Below are 14317 nucleotides of genomic sequence, written 5' to 3' on the forward strand. Positions count from 1 at the left end.
AGTTTGTATTCTTGCCCCTCTTCATGTTAATTAAGTGGTAGCAATTGAGCTGAGTTCCTCACACTTATTTTTCTTTGAAATTGTAATGAATTTAACAAGGGTTGTTATACAAAATAAGTAGTAAGAGTTAAGAGTTGGGGAAGTTGGAGGAACAGAAGTACAAAGACTAAAGGAATCTTGGAACTATATTATGAAGAGCATTGTGTGACACAGGCCAATGAGTTGGGTTTATCCTCTAAAAACCTTCAAAGCTTTATTCCTCATTTTCTAGAAAAGCACTAGAAATTTGTGTAAATTTTTAGTCTTTGCTATGGGTAAGTCTTGTTAAAAAGAATGGAGTAATAGTTTTCAGGGGCTTTTGGAGGAATAAAGGAAATAAAAATCTTCTGTGTGACTAGTTATTGGCTTCTTGGTAATTTTCTTAGCAGACCACCATTTAATGTAACCATTTTTTTTTTGTCACAGAGAAGTAGATATTGGTTATTTAAATGCCATGTCCAAAGGAGGTAGTTGGATGTGGTCAGAACAAGCATTGCTAATATACTTTCGGTGATAATAGATATTTTCCTTATATTTTATGTATGTAAAATTGGTAAACCAGGGCTTGTATATGTTCTTCCAGAATTTTTCTGTGCATATATAAGCCTAGAGTGTGAGGGAGATGAGTACATGTATGCACGTGTCCTAATCCCACCAATAAATTATACAAGTAATACTGTTCCATGATTTTATTTGTTCACTTCGGTAAGTTCTAGGTGACATACTAATCAACACATATAAATCTGTCTTGTTCTTTCCAACCATTTTTTTTCCTAACTGAGTCATAAATGATCAGTTTCTTATTCTGTTTGTCTGAGTTTGTGGATACCAACATTACAGAACAATTAAAGTTAAGCTGATTTTATTGAAAATGTGTAATGGTAACAGAACTGATAGGCAGGCAGTAGAATCAAGCTTGGAAATGAACAAAGTTACTGTTAAGGCATTAAGTTTGCAGTTAAGTTACTGTGTCAATATAGCTTACTTAAGATGACCCTGGGAATGTACTGTGCCATTGGATTCTGCTAGATCTTATCTCTTGAGGGACCCTGACATTGCAGCACCCTCTCAGGATTCCAAGTTCTGAACAGGAACTTCTGATTGGCTAATCATTGGTCCATGTTTCTAAACCCAACTACCAGGCAGTTCAAAGAAGATTATTCTAGTGCTTAGTTGCCATAAACAACAAATGTCTACTTGCATCTTTGGACAGATATTTTTATATCTGCTAACCACATTATGGTTAGCATTCTTGCATGTTTATGAAAGACATCAAATTTCTGGGTCAACTCCTATTTACACTTGAATTTTGATGATGCCAAATAGCCCTTCATTAAAAAACATACAGTTCAAATATATAAGTTTAGGTTACTTTTTTTATTTCATGTGCTTCAATTTAACAGACTAACCTTATGTTAACTGATACCTACTTTGTATAATTTAGCAGTTTAGTTTTGTCACTGTTAGCATATTACTGCTTTGGCTCTTACTAATTTAATCTGCCAATTACATGAAATCATTCTTTTGCTTACAGAGTTCAACGCTGACACAAATCATTTATATCATAATATACTACTTAGAAACCATGTACAATAGACTTAGTGTATAACGATATGTATGTATCTAAACATGGAGTCATTGGGAGAAAGGAATATGCTTTCTAAGCTACTTCAGAAAAATGTATTTCTCAGGTGCTATAGTTTGGTGGATGGGTGTTTCTTGAGACAACAATGTCTTACTATGGCTCAATCTGGCCTCCTGTTCACAGGCCTCCTGTGTGATGGATTTCAGGTTTGTACCACTGCACCTAGTGGAAATATTCTTCAAAAAAAAAAATCCTCCTCTGGGCTCTGGTTGCTCATACCTCTAATCCTAGCTGCTCAGGAGGCTGAGATCTAAGAATTACAGTTTGTAGTGTATATCTGTGAGGCTAGCTACTAAAGAGGTCATAGGTAGGAGGTCCTCAGACTGGTTCCTGGGAAAAACATTAGACCTTACCTGACAGTAAAAGGGCTGGGTCCTGAGTTCAGATCTCAGTACTGCACAAACCCCTTCAAGAAAAATGCTCATCTTTATTCTTCTGTCTCCTTTACTCATCCATCTCTAATACAATCATAGGTACTGGAGATTAGGAAGATGTTATGTAGTTACTGTGCTTGTCAAAAGAAGTAGTAGTAAGGCCCTTACCTAAGGTAACTGTAGTCAAAATGAAAAGATCATAATTAAGAGTTAGAATTAATGAAGGATTTTATAGGAAGTGAGGAAGAATTGAAAGTGAAAAGTTTTCAGGTGTTTTTCACTTTTAGAGTACATACTTCAAATGCAAGCTCTTATTTCTTAAATGTTATGCATACATGTGATAATACTAAAAATATGAAGGGCTAAAGGGCATATATGGGGATAGATGATGAGTCTGTACTAAAAGTAGTCAATCAGGTTTTTATGTTAAAACATTTAAAAAGATCATTATAAATGTGAGCTGCCTTGGTAAATTTCTTCTAAAAAGTACATTATGGAATGGTGACAAGGATTCTTTGCTAGAGACCCTGAAAAAGTGATCAGTCACATTGATAGTATGTACCCTTGATATTATAAAAATAGCACTGTGCCTCTGTGTTTTCTTCCCAAACACTGATAACACCAGTCTAATCATGAAAAAGAAAAAAAAAATCAAGTCTAGCACAGAACATGCTACAAAATACCCTAGCAGTACTCCTCAAAACTGTCAAGATCAAGGACAAAGACTATCTTGAGAAACTCTCATCACAAAGGAAACTTAAGGACATGACAACTAGATGTAATAATGGTTTCCTAGACGGGATCCCAATAGCAAAAACTAAAGAAAAGAAAATAAAAACTTTGAGGATTTAAAGACAGAGTTTGTGAAAGGAATATGGGAGACAATTGAGCATGAAGCTCAGTTGTAGAGCACTTGCCTCTAACCATGTACAAGGTGTTGTGTTTGATCCACTACAAAAAGAGAAAAACAAATGTGGGGGGAGGAATAAACTGCCAAGTCTTTTCCATTCGTGAGTCTTTTATAGGGGCTTAGCACAGAGTTGCTGAATTCTTAGTATTGCTTGCAGCTCTTTACAAGGTCAGTTTTTACCTTTCAATGAAGCCTAACTTCATCTGTTAGCTAGAATATAGGTCTAAATTTGATTTCCTGATGTTCATGCTACATCCAGAATGAGCAAGGTAATTATAGAATTGTCAGTGTTCCTTCTCCAGCTTTGATAATAAAAGTACTGTTTTCTCCTGAAACAAGTCAATTATTTTATATATTCCTCCAGAAAAATCTCCATATTTAAAAATTAGAATGTCTAACTCATTTTGTGAAAGGATGTGTGTGTGTTACAGGAACTCTCCTTGAGGGTATAGCACTTGAGTTAGGTCTTCAAGATGAGTAGATATTAACTAAGTGGATGAAAAGCCACTGGCAGTTAAAGAATACTAAATGAATATGTACTATTTAGATATGGTGTAACATGCTTGTAACTAAGACCAGCAGTTGGGAGGCTGAGATAGCAGCCTTTCCAGTTTGAAGCCTACCTGTACAAAAATAGTACAAAGGCCCAGTGTGTAAGAGAGAGCTTTCAGCTGTGGTTATCCACTTATGTTCTTGGCTTTGATCATGTTCTAGAATTGTTTCAGTATTGGATAGTTCCAGTCTTGTAGAAGAAAGATACAGACATATTTGATTTACATCAAGTAAAGGAGGGATCAGTTCTCATATCATCTTACTACTTTTTCTAATTGAAACTTTAGCAATTCTTCCTGCATTATCAGCATACTTGTTTCTATACCTTCTTGTTTGTAGGGGAAAGAAGTTTTGGGCTTCTTTTGGGGAACTTCTTTTAAACCGTTTTTTTTTTGGGGGGGTCCAGTCATGGGGCCTGAACTCTGGGCCTGGACGCTGTCCCTCAGCTCTTCAGCTCAAGGCTAGCGCTCTACTACTTGAGCCACAGCGCCACTTCCGGCTTTTTTCTTTTTGCTTATGTGGTGCTGAGGAATTGAACCCAGGGCCTCAGGCATGCAAGGCAAGCACTCTACCTCTGAGCCATCTTCCCAGCCCCCTTTTAAACCCTTTCTTTGCCAACTCCAGTGCCTAGAACATAGTAGGTATGTATTCAAATGTTTTTTTCAATGACTACCTTCCCTTCCTTCGTAGCTTTCAGATGACAGGCTTCTCAGATGAATACACTATATATTCCCTATATCTTTTTCCCTTCACGACTCATTGCTTATGTTTGAATTACATTACTGGTAGCACTGGGAAATATAGAAGGAATCAGCAAGACTAAGCAGACTAACAGCATAAAAGTCTAAAGAGAAAGGAATGAAAGATAACTCTTGATTATAGTATTGGTTTCCTTTGGTCACTGAAAGAAATTACAACAATTTTGGTAGCTTAAAACTGTAGAAATGTGTTTTCTTGCTGTTAGGAAGGCCAGAACTCTGAAATTGTAAGGTCAGAGCAAGCAAGGCTCCTGAGAGCTTCAGGAAGATTTTTTCCTTGCCTCTCCCAGCTTTCTAGTGGTTCAGATATACATACCTTCATTTGCCTCTGTGGCTTTCTTCCCTGTGCCTTTTTTGTTATCTTTCTCTCTTTTCATTAGTGTATATAACTGCATAAAACAAATTTCATTATGACATTTTCACACATACATATAATGAACTTCCTTCCTCTACCCCACTCTCATTTCCTCTCCCTCCTCCCCTTGATCCTATTCTTCTTTCCTAATAGTCCCCCTTTTATTTTATGTCCTTTTTGTCCCAGTAGATTCTGCGTTTGAGAATTTTCATGTGAAACAAGTTAAATAAGTCTGGCTTTATTTCACTTAATAACGATCTCCAATTCCATCCATTCTCCTGGTAAAATTGTGGGTGTGTGTGGGTGTGAGAGAGAGAGAGAGGAGAAAGAGAGAGATTTATCCATTCATCTTTTGACCCTTTTATAAGGACACTTGTCATTAGATTTAGGTAAATTTATCTTGATCCTTAATTACATCTGCAAAGGTATTCCAAATAAAGTCACATTACAGGTTCTGGAGTTAGAATTTTACTGATCTCTTTGAGTGCCACATCTACTCTACCCACTACAGTCAGTTATCAGGGCAATGGTATACAATTAAAATATCAGCCATAAATTAATTTTAAAAAATTTTAAAGAAAGGAGAATATTGATCTTCTGGAGGTAAGGGGACAATATTATAGCTAACAACCTGAAAATAATTCTAAAATCAGTCTGTTTAAAAGAAAAATAATAAATTATAATTGATTTCTTTAATTTTTAAGTATATTAATTACTTTATTCAGGGTCAGATGAGGTTTTTTTCTTTCAGTGAATCTTGACAATCCTTAGTTTAACCTTTGTGTTAAAATTGTGAATTTGTAGAATACTTTGATATTTTACCATTTGAACCTCCAGCCACCAAGAGAAGTCCTCATATCTAGACCAGGTTGGCTTCAAACTTGAGATGCACCTATCTTAGCCTCTCAAGTGCTGGAATTTCAGGCATAGGCTACCCCACATGGATGGTAACTAGTTTGACAGATGTCTCGGGTTATGAAGTAATCCAGATGGATTTTTGAATAGTGATGTTGTACTGTAAAACCTCTATTCTTTCCAGTTTCTCATACTGAATTTATTAATATTTTATTTTACTTTATTTGGTCGGTTGTGGGGCTTGAACTCAGGGCCTGGGAGCTGTCCCTCAGCTCTTCAGCTCATGGCAAGCGTTCTACCACTTGAGCCACAGCGCCACTTCCGGTTTTCTAGTGGTTTATTGGAGACTAGACCTTTTTGCTTGGGCTGGCTTTTAACCATGATCCTCAGATCTCAGCCTCCTAAGTAGCTAGGATTACAGGTGTGAGCCACTGGTACCCAGCCTAATTTTCTATTTTAGAAGGCAGACTTTACTGTTTTTCATGCTCCATTTTTTTTTCCTCTATTTGTAATGATAGCATGACTTTACTGTTTCTCATGTTCCATTTTTTTCTCCATTTGTAATGATAGCATGAAAAAGAGTAAAATTCTGTGATATTTGTTAGGCGCAATAATGATAGCATGAAAAAGAGTAAAATTCTGTGATATTTGTTAGGTGCAAAGTCAGCAACTCAGGAGGATGAGGCAGGAGAATCATATATTTGGGTCTTGCTTTGGGCATGTTTCTTTTTCTAACTCTGTGGCAGCAAAAGGAACATAATATTTAAATCCAGGCTTGCCACCTCTCTGTCGTAAGTTCTATGTTTCAGGGCTGTCCATTCTTTGGTATGAATTTTTATTTTTTTCATTGGTACCAAGGTTTTTACTCAAGGTCTCACTCTTGCTTGGCTTGCTTCCTCTACTGGGATTCTACAACTTAAGCCACATTTCCAACCAAAAACTTAGAATTCTACATGGATTATTTATATTCCAAGACAGGAGAGGGTGTTCAGTCACAGATATTTTTCTTTCCTTTTTTTTTTTTGGGGGGGGGGGTGGGAGGGTCTGGTGGTGAGCCTGAACTCTGGGCCTGGGCGCCGTCCCTCAGCTCTTAAGCTCAAGGCTAACACTCTACCATTTGAGCCACAGCGCCACTTCCGGCTTTTTTCTTTTTGCTTATGTGGTGCTGAGGAATCGAACCCAGGGCCTCAGGCATGCAAGGCAAGCACTCTACCACTGAGCCACCTTCCCAGTCCCTTTCCTTCTTTTTAACTTCACTTTCTCCCTTTACTCACCTGTCAAGGATACCCACATAAAACTTTTCTAAGTAGTTAGGCATAAGCTCCAGCACTTATACATACTTCAAATGAAGGTGGGGTTTTTTTTTTTTTGTCTTGTGTTTGTAAAAACAGGGCTATCACAAATTTTTAACAATCTTGAAATTGGCAGAAGACAAGGAAAAGTAAACAGCACTTAATCCAGTGTTTCTTATGGGGAAAGGTCCTTTGCCTAAAAATCAGTAGAGGAATTTGCAAACATACCCTTCAAAGACTTATTGAGTCTCTGGTGTAGATCTTCAGGATTGCATTTCTAATGAGGTTGTAATTGTTTGACACAGACTACATATTTATGCCACCATTCTCAGTAACATTGTGTCCTATAGTGGGACAGTGACTTTAACCCGGAAGAAAAGTAGTATAAATAAAAGAAATAATAACAGATGTTAAAAAGCCCAGGACCATTAGCTGGGTGCCGGTGGCTCACGCCTGAGGATTGCAGTTCAAAGCCAGCCCCCCGGCAGGAAAGTCCATGAGACTCTTATCTCCAATAAACTACCAGAAAACCAGAAATGGCACTGTGGCTCAAGTGGTAGAACGCTTGCCTTGAGTTGAAGAGCTGAGAGACAGCCCCCAGGCCCAGAGTTCAAGCCCCATGACTGACAAAAACAAAACAAAACAAAACAAACCACAGCAATCTTCATGAAAAGTGATGATTCTGTAAGCTAGGGGAGAGATGGAGCCTGGGCAATAGTTTTCTTCAGGGAATCCTGAGATATCAGCCTTTGCCATCTGGATACTCCTGCAAAATCTCAAAGCAGTTGTTTGTGTTAGACCTTTTTTTTTTTTCTTAAGCCTTCTCAAACAAATTTTGATTTAAAGTTAAGGCTAATGATAGTTCTATTTGTAAAAGTTGACTGATCTTGCCTTGAAAGAAGTTGGTATGTTTTGAAGATGAGAGACTTGAGTGTACATGTCCCCTGAGGAAAAGACTCAATAAGAGGGAAGTACAAAAGATTCAGGAGGGAGAAAAGGATTTGAAAGATCTCAGAATGGTTCTAATTTTAATAGTAAAGGAATACTACTTTTTTTTTTAGTTAAGTTTTTTATTGTGAAAATGCTGTGCAGAAGGGTTACAGTTACATGAGCAAGGTAATGAGTACATTTCTTTTCCAGCATTGTTGCTTCCTCCTTTGTTTTTCCCTTACCTTCTTTCCCACCTCCTCAGCTACCCCCCCCGGCCCCCCCCTACCTAAATTGTAAAGTTCGTTTTTCGACATAGAGTCTTGTACATCTCATTGTTGCAGTGGGTCAATCTGTATCCCTATTTAAACAATTTGTTTTTTTTTCCTTCCCCTCCCCAAATTATACCAACATCAAATATAGTGAAAACGGGTTATACTGTGGGGGAGGGACATACAAAGCAACAACAAAATCACATGGAATACTACTACTTCTATAGGATTAAGAGCAGAATAGATAACATGGACATTTGGAGAAAGCTTGGGAGGAGGTAAAGAAATAAATAATTGGAAAAATGTATGTTTATTTTATCTCTTTTGTTGTTTGTTTCATAAGATAATAGTGCATGTGTGTGTGTGTGTGTGCGTGCGTGCGTGTGTGTGTGCATGTGTGTGTGTGCGTGTGTGTGTGTGTGTGTGTGTGTGTGTGTGTGTGTGTGTGTGTGTGTGTGTGTGTGTTCTGGGACTTGAACTTGGGTCCTGGGAACTGTCCCTGAGCCTTTTTGCTCAAGACTAGCACACTACCACTTGAGCCACAATTCTACTTCTGGCATTTTGGTAGTTAATTGGAGATGAGAGCCTCACACTTTCTTGCCATTGTTGGCTTTGAACCACAATCCTTAGAGCTCTGCCTCTGGAGTAGCTAGGATTACAGGCATGAAGCACCATCATCCAATATCCAGTAATTTTTTTTAAGTTACTAAGAATCAGTAACTTGCATTTGCAAGCATTCTAATCTCCAACCCTTTTTGTTCTAATTTCATTTTAAGGTTGTGTTTCACTAACTATGCCAAGATCTGGCCTCAGAATTTTGCTTCATTCCTGCCTCTGCTCTCAGTCATGTAGAGCTGGGATTAGTAGGTATACACCATAATGAATTTGTGCAGTATTTCTTACACAGTTCCTATGTGTTTTAAGTATGTTAACTGAATAAATTCTCACAGCTATGAGATTAGATATTATCCTTATTTTGAAAATGATACATAAACAGGCCAAGTGGTTTATCCATTTAGGGCTGACAATTCAACCAGAATCTCTAGAGGTATGATGTCTGAGCATAAGTTTGGGATTTTGTGATAATGATGGAAAACTAGAAGGTGATTTGGGATGGGAATTATTTCATATGGGACTGTAGGGGAAGGCATTTGTGATGTTGGAAAGTCAAGCATGGATATCTTTGCATGGAGAGAAGAGAATGGATCTATAAAGGTCTGGTCTGTGTGCAGATTAAAAGATTGAGTAGAGATAGATGTATTCACCCAGCTCACACTTGGTTTTAGTTTATCTTATCCCTGCACAAGAATTTTTAAAAGAAAACTAGATTTTTTTCCCCTTAAGTTTCATTCTTGACTTAGACAAATAATGAGTAGCAATGCGAGCATAAGTAAGAGGGATTCCTAGGCCTGGGAATGAAGCTTGATGGTAGAGCATGTGCATAGGTCGGGGGTTTGATTTGCTTCACCATGAAAATAAAATGAAAAGAGGTCCTTCTCAGAAGTTTGTTGTAAAAGTTTAAATCCTGGTTTTCAGCCCAAAGAAAAGGTTCTGAAATATTATGTCAGTCTTTGTCCAAAATGATTGCTTATAGCCAGGTGCCAGGGGCTCACGCATGCAAGCCTAGCTACTCAGGAGGGTGAGATCTGAGGATCACAGTTCAAAGCTAGCCTGAGCAGGAAAATTTGTGAGACTCTTATCTAGTAAACCACCAGAAAACTGGAGTGGCGCTGTGGCTCAAGTACTAACGCGCTTGCATTGCACTGAAGAGCTCAGGGACAGCGCCCACGCCCAGAGTTCAAGTCCCATGAATGACCAAAAAAAAAAAAGATTGCTTTTTTTTTTTTTTAATTCAGTGGTTAACAAACAAGCATGTGATTTGTCTTTATCTTTTTTTTCCCCCTGATTCCTTTCTTCCTGAAGCTTTAAGTGTAACTCTTTGCGGAGAAGTCTCAAATTTGTATCTAGTCTGAACATCCTTCCTGAAATGTACAGTATACCCATGTATTGCCTGCTTAGCTTTGCCCCTTGAATATGTAATTGACTAAAGCACCAAGGAAGAAGGTAAAGGAGGGCATGGAATTCTTGAAGGCATTTCAGAGAGAACTGATGAGATTGGTGATAAGTAAAAGGAAGAATTAGACGTGTGTTTCTGAAGTTCTTGTTAGTATGGTCCATTGAGTAACACTTCCAGGCATTAGAAAATATTGGTACAGCTGAATTTAATTTTCCTGTGTTTCTGGTAGGGTGAAGGATTGGTTGGGAGGATATTAGGCAGGAGAGTGGACACAAATGAAGTAAGTTTTCGAAGTTTTTGTTATTTTGTTGTGTTCACTTTAAACCCACCTCAAACCCATGACTCTTTTGCCTCATCTTCTCCAGTACTGGGATTGTACGTCAGCACTACCAGTGAAATCTGTGATCTCTAACTAATTTTTTCTATACCATATGGATAATTTATGGTAATTTTCCTTTCATTTTTGATTTTGTATATAGGATATATTTGTTTAGTATATAAAACAAATTCCTTTTGTATACTTGGTACCCACTCTTAGAAAAACTACCCTTTTGTCTTCTTGTACCTGAAAGACTATTAAAAGAGTTTTAAAAAATACTTTTTTTTTCCCTTTGTGGTACTAAGATTTGAACTTGGTACTTCACATTTGCTGGACAGGCAGTACTGTTTGAACCTTAGCCCCCCTAGCTCCATAATCTTCACAAACATTAGTAGAATTTTGAAAAAAAACTATTTCCTAAAACAAAATCATGTTTACAGTTTTTTAAATTTGTTACTATTGGCATTTTTAGCAATGTTTAGTGTTTGACCCTAAGTTAAATCATTCAGCAAAATTACAAGTACCTTCTCTGTGCTTAACCCCAAGGGGTAAAATGTTCATAGTCCCTTTTCTTGTTGAGTTCACTGAACATCCTAGTTTAAGTGCCACTTCACAAAGACCTCCTTTCAGGGGCCTTGGAATGTAGTTAAGTGACACAACACCTGCCTAGCATGTGTGAAGCCCTGGGTTCAATTCCCAAAACTAACACACACACACACACACACACACACACACACCTGGGTTCAATTCACACACACACACACACACACACACACACACACACACACACACACACACACACACACACACACACACACACACACACACACACACACACACACACACACACACACACACACACACACACACACACCTCTGTGGGAGAAGAGGGAGGGGCTACGACTCTGAGCCCTGGGTTCAATTCCCAAAACACACACACACACACACACACACACACACACACACACACACACACACACACACACACACACACACACACACACACACACACACACACACACACACACACACACACACACCCCTCTGTGGGAGAAGAGGGAGGGGCTACGACTCTGAGCCCTGGGTTCAATTCCCAAAACACACACACACACACCCCTCTGTGGGGGAAGAAGGAGGGGGCTACAACTCTGAGCCCTGGGTTCAATTCCCAAAACTAGCACACACACACACCCCCTGTGGGGGAAGAGGGAGGGGGCTACGACTCTCTCTTTGAGTCTTAAGTTTTTAGTGTTTCGTACAAAGGCAGGATACTTTAAGTTAAACATAGTCTAGTGAAGGAATGAGGAAGTTTTTCTTAGTGGACCTGTGTTGAAAGTAAGTATTCAATATCTAACGCCCTTAGAGGTCAAATAAGGTGATTATAAACACTTTTTCCTTTGAATTTTAGAATTTAGAAGTTATCCATGAACTTTATAAGGTCAGATTTAGTAGAGGAAAGAAATGAAATTAAGGTTGTTTTTGTTTATGAAATGAATTTGCAAGAAAAGAAAAGCATGCTACTTTTCTCCAAACCATTACTGGCTTGTCTGTAGGTATATGTGATAAACTAAACTATAAGGAGAACTTGGGGCTGGGAAGGTGGCTCAGTGATAGAGCGCTTGCCTTGCATGCATGAGGCCCTGGGTTCATTCCTCAGCACCACATAAGCAAAAAGAAAAAAGCCAGAAGTGGTGCTGTGGTTCAAGTGGTAGAGCTCTATGCTAGCCTTGAGCTGAAGAGCTGAGGGACAGTGCCCAGGCCCAGAGTTCAGGCCCCACGACTGGACCCCCCCTCCCAAAAAAAAAAAGAAAGAAAGAAGGAGAACTTGGTATTTTTAAAATATTTTCACTGTTACAGAGAAAATACTGTGGTAGAGGCTACTAGGAGAGATCTATCTCTATCACTCCTAGCTTAACCCGGGGTTAAGCTGTCACATCTGACTTTGACATTAAATGCTGAGTGAATAAGAAAAGGTAAAGAAGACATGGTGAAAAAAAAAATTAGACACTGAGAAATAGTAGTACCAGAACTCTGGCTGCCTATTTATTTGCCTTTGTAAAATAATTCTTCACTTCTGTGAGTTTTGGACCTTACTGTATGCTGTTTTTTTTCTTCCAGGTGTAGGCAAATCATGCTTGTTGCTACAGTTTACAGACAAGAGGTTTCAGCCCGTGCATGACCTCACAATTGGTAAGTTTTATGAAAGAGAAAAACATAAAAAATTTAGAGTAGTTTTGGTATGCTAGGGGATCTATTCTGTTACTATTGATTCCAAAATCAGTGAAACTACATTTATTCAGAATTTAGTCTCTTTTTAAAAAATAAGTAATATATAGTCTTGCTCTATCCTCCATTCCCTCCCACGAGGTCTTGCTCTGTAAACTCATTCCTCCTGCCTCAGCCTCCTGAGTGCAGGGATTACAGGCATGCACTGTTTCACCCAGCTTTAGAAACAAAGTGTAATAAAAATAAGTGTTATCCAACTTTTCACAAGTTGTTAGAATACAACAGACACTAATTTTGTTTAAGATTTCAGTTGTTTTTAATTAATGACAAAGCAAACTCCTCTCCTCTCTCTCCAGCAACCTACTGAGGATTGAACCCAGGGCCTCAGACATGATAGGCAAATGTTCTAACTTTACTAGCAAGTTACATTTGTGCCATACTCCCAATCTTTTGAAATTTTAAATTTTGTTTTTGGGGTTGGGTCTTGGTAACATTGTCCAGGTTGGTCTTGAACTCTTGGTCCTACTGCCTCCACCTCCAAGTGGCTGGGATTATGGGCATGTGCCACTATGTATACTGAAACTATAGATAGACAGCATGATTCATCATGAGAATAGTGATTATGGAACAGCTCATTGGAAATTGAATCAAGTTCTTGCTAACTATATGTTCAGGTCACTTTACTCCTCCATCTCTATTTTTTTTATCTGTATAATAACAGTAATGCCAAGCCCACAAAATAATTGTGAGTATAAGTAACTGAATATTAAATGTAAAGTACTGGCACTTAATAAATGTTGTAGGTTACCTATAATTATTAACTAAGAAAAACTATCATCAGGTAATTGTGAAGAATAAATAAGATAGTTACTCTAAGAAATACCCAGTAAGTAATAGCTGTTACTATTTAGAATAGTGATACTGCCTACTTTTGTTAATATACAAAGGTATAAAATTGAAATGAGTGGTACTCATTAGACAATACATTGAAAGTGAAATATACAACTTGTGGGTGGAGATGGAAGGGAAAAATTGGGAGAGAGCAAGGAAGGGGTGATATTGTCTAAAAAGAAATGTACTCTACCTGATTTATATAACTATAACCCCTTTGTACATCACGTTTTAATAACAACGAAAAATTTTAAAAATTGAGTGAAAATCTAACAGGTTTTTGTAATTGTCCTGTTTGTTTAAAACTTACATTTATATCCTGAAAGGTAAGGAATGTAAGTGGAGATTTTTCTATACCATAGACTTTTAACAACTAGAGATTTGTCAAATATCAAGAAAAACATGGGGCTGGGAAGGTGGCTCAGTGGTAGAGTACTTGCTTTGCCTGGGTTCGATTACTCAGCACCACATAAACAGAAAAAGATGAAAGTGGTGCTGTGTGTGGCTCAAGTGCTAGAGTGCTAGCCTTGAGCTGAAGAGCTCAGGGACAGCACCCATGACCCATGACCGACTCCTTTGGAGTAAAACTAGTGTGTAACTAGTTTCCAATTGTATTTAGTTTTTTCTGGTTGGAATTTGAAAAAAAAGAAAACCTAAATAAAATAGGTGGAAGTTCCCTGACTATTCAGGTGAATATACAAAAAGAAAAAGAAAAGAAAAACATAATCTTGTTTAATGACTTTTCAGTTACTATTTATTTTCTGTTGAATTTATTAGATTTATGGCATGTTGATTCTCATATGCTATGCATTTTAAAAATAGAAGATCAAAGATATACCTGGGCGCTGGTGGCTCACGCCTGTAATCCTAGCTACGCAGGAGGCT

At 38.0% G+C, this 14317-nt stretch overlaps 1 protein-coding gene across 1 annotated transcript in view; it reads left to right on the top strand.

Annotated features, from left to right (window-relative positions):
* The window catches only part of Rab2a (RAB2A, member RAS oncogene family), an 81548-nt gene that overhangs the window by 15173 nt on the left and 52058 nt on the right, over nt 1–14317 (top strand). Inside the window, exon 2 of the mRNA XM_069990779.1 lies at nt 12434–12505. Within this exon, the coding sequence (XP_069846880.1) occupies nt 12434–12505 (72 nt within the window). The remainder of the gene's footprint in view (nt 1–12433; nt 12506–14317) is intronic.

Source organism: Dipodomys merriami, unplaced genomic scaffold, assembly GCF_024711535.1.
Source record: "Dipodomys merriami isolate MVZ:Mamm:240054 unplaced genomic scaffold, mDipMer1.0.p SCAF_4, whole genome shotgun sequence".
In the NCBI taxonomy this organism is placed as follows: domain Eukaryota; kingdom Metazoa; phylum Chordata; class Mammalia; order Rodentia; family Heteromyidae; genus Dipodomys; species Dipodomys merriami.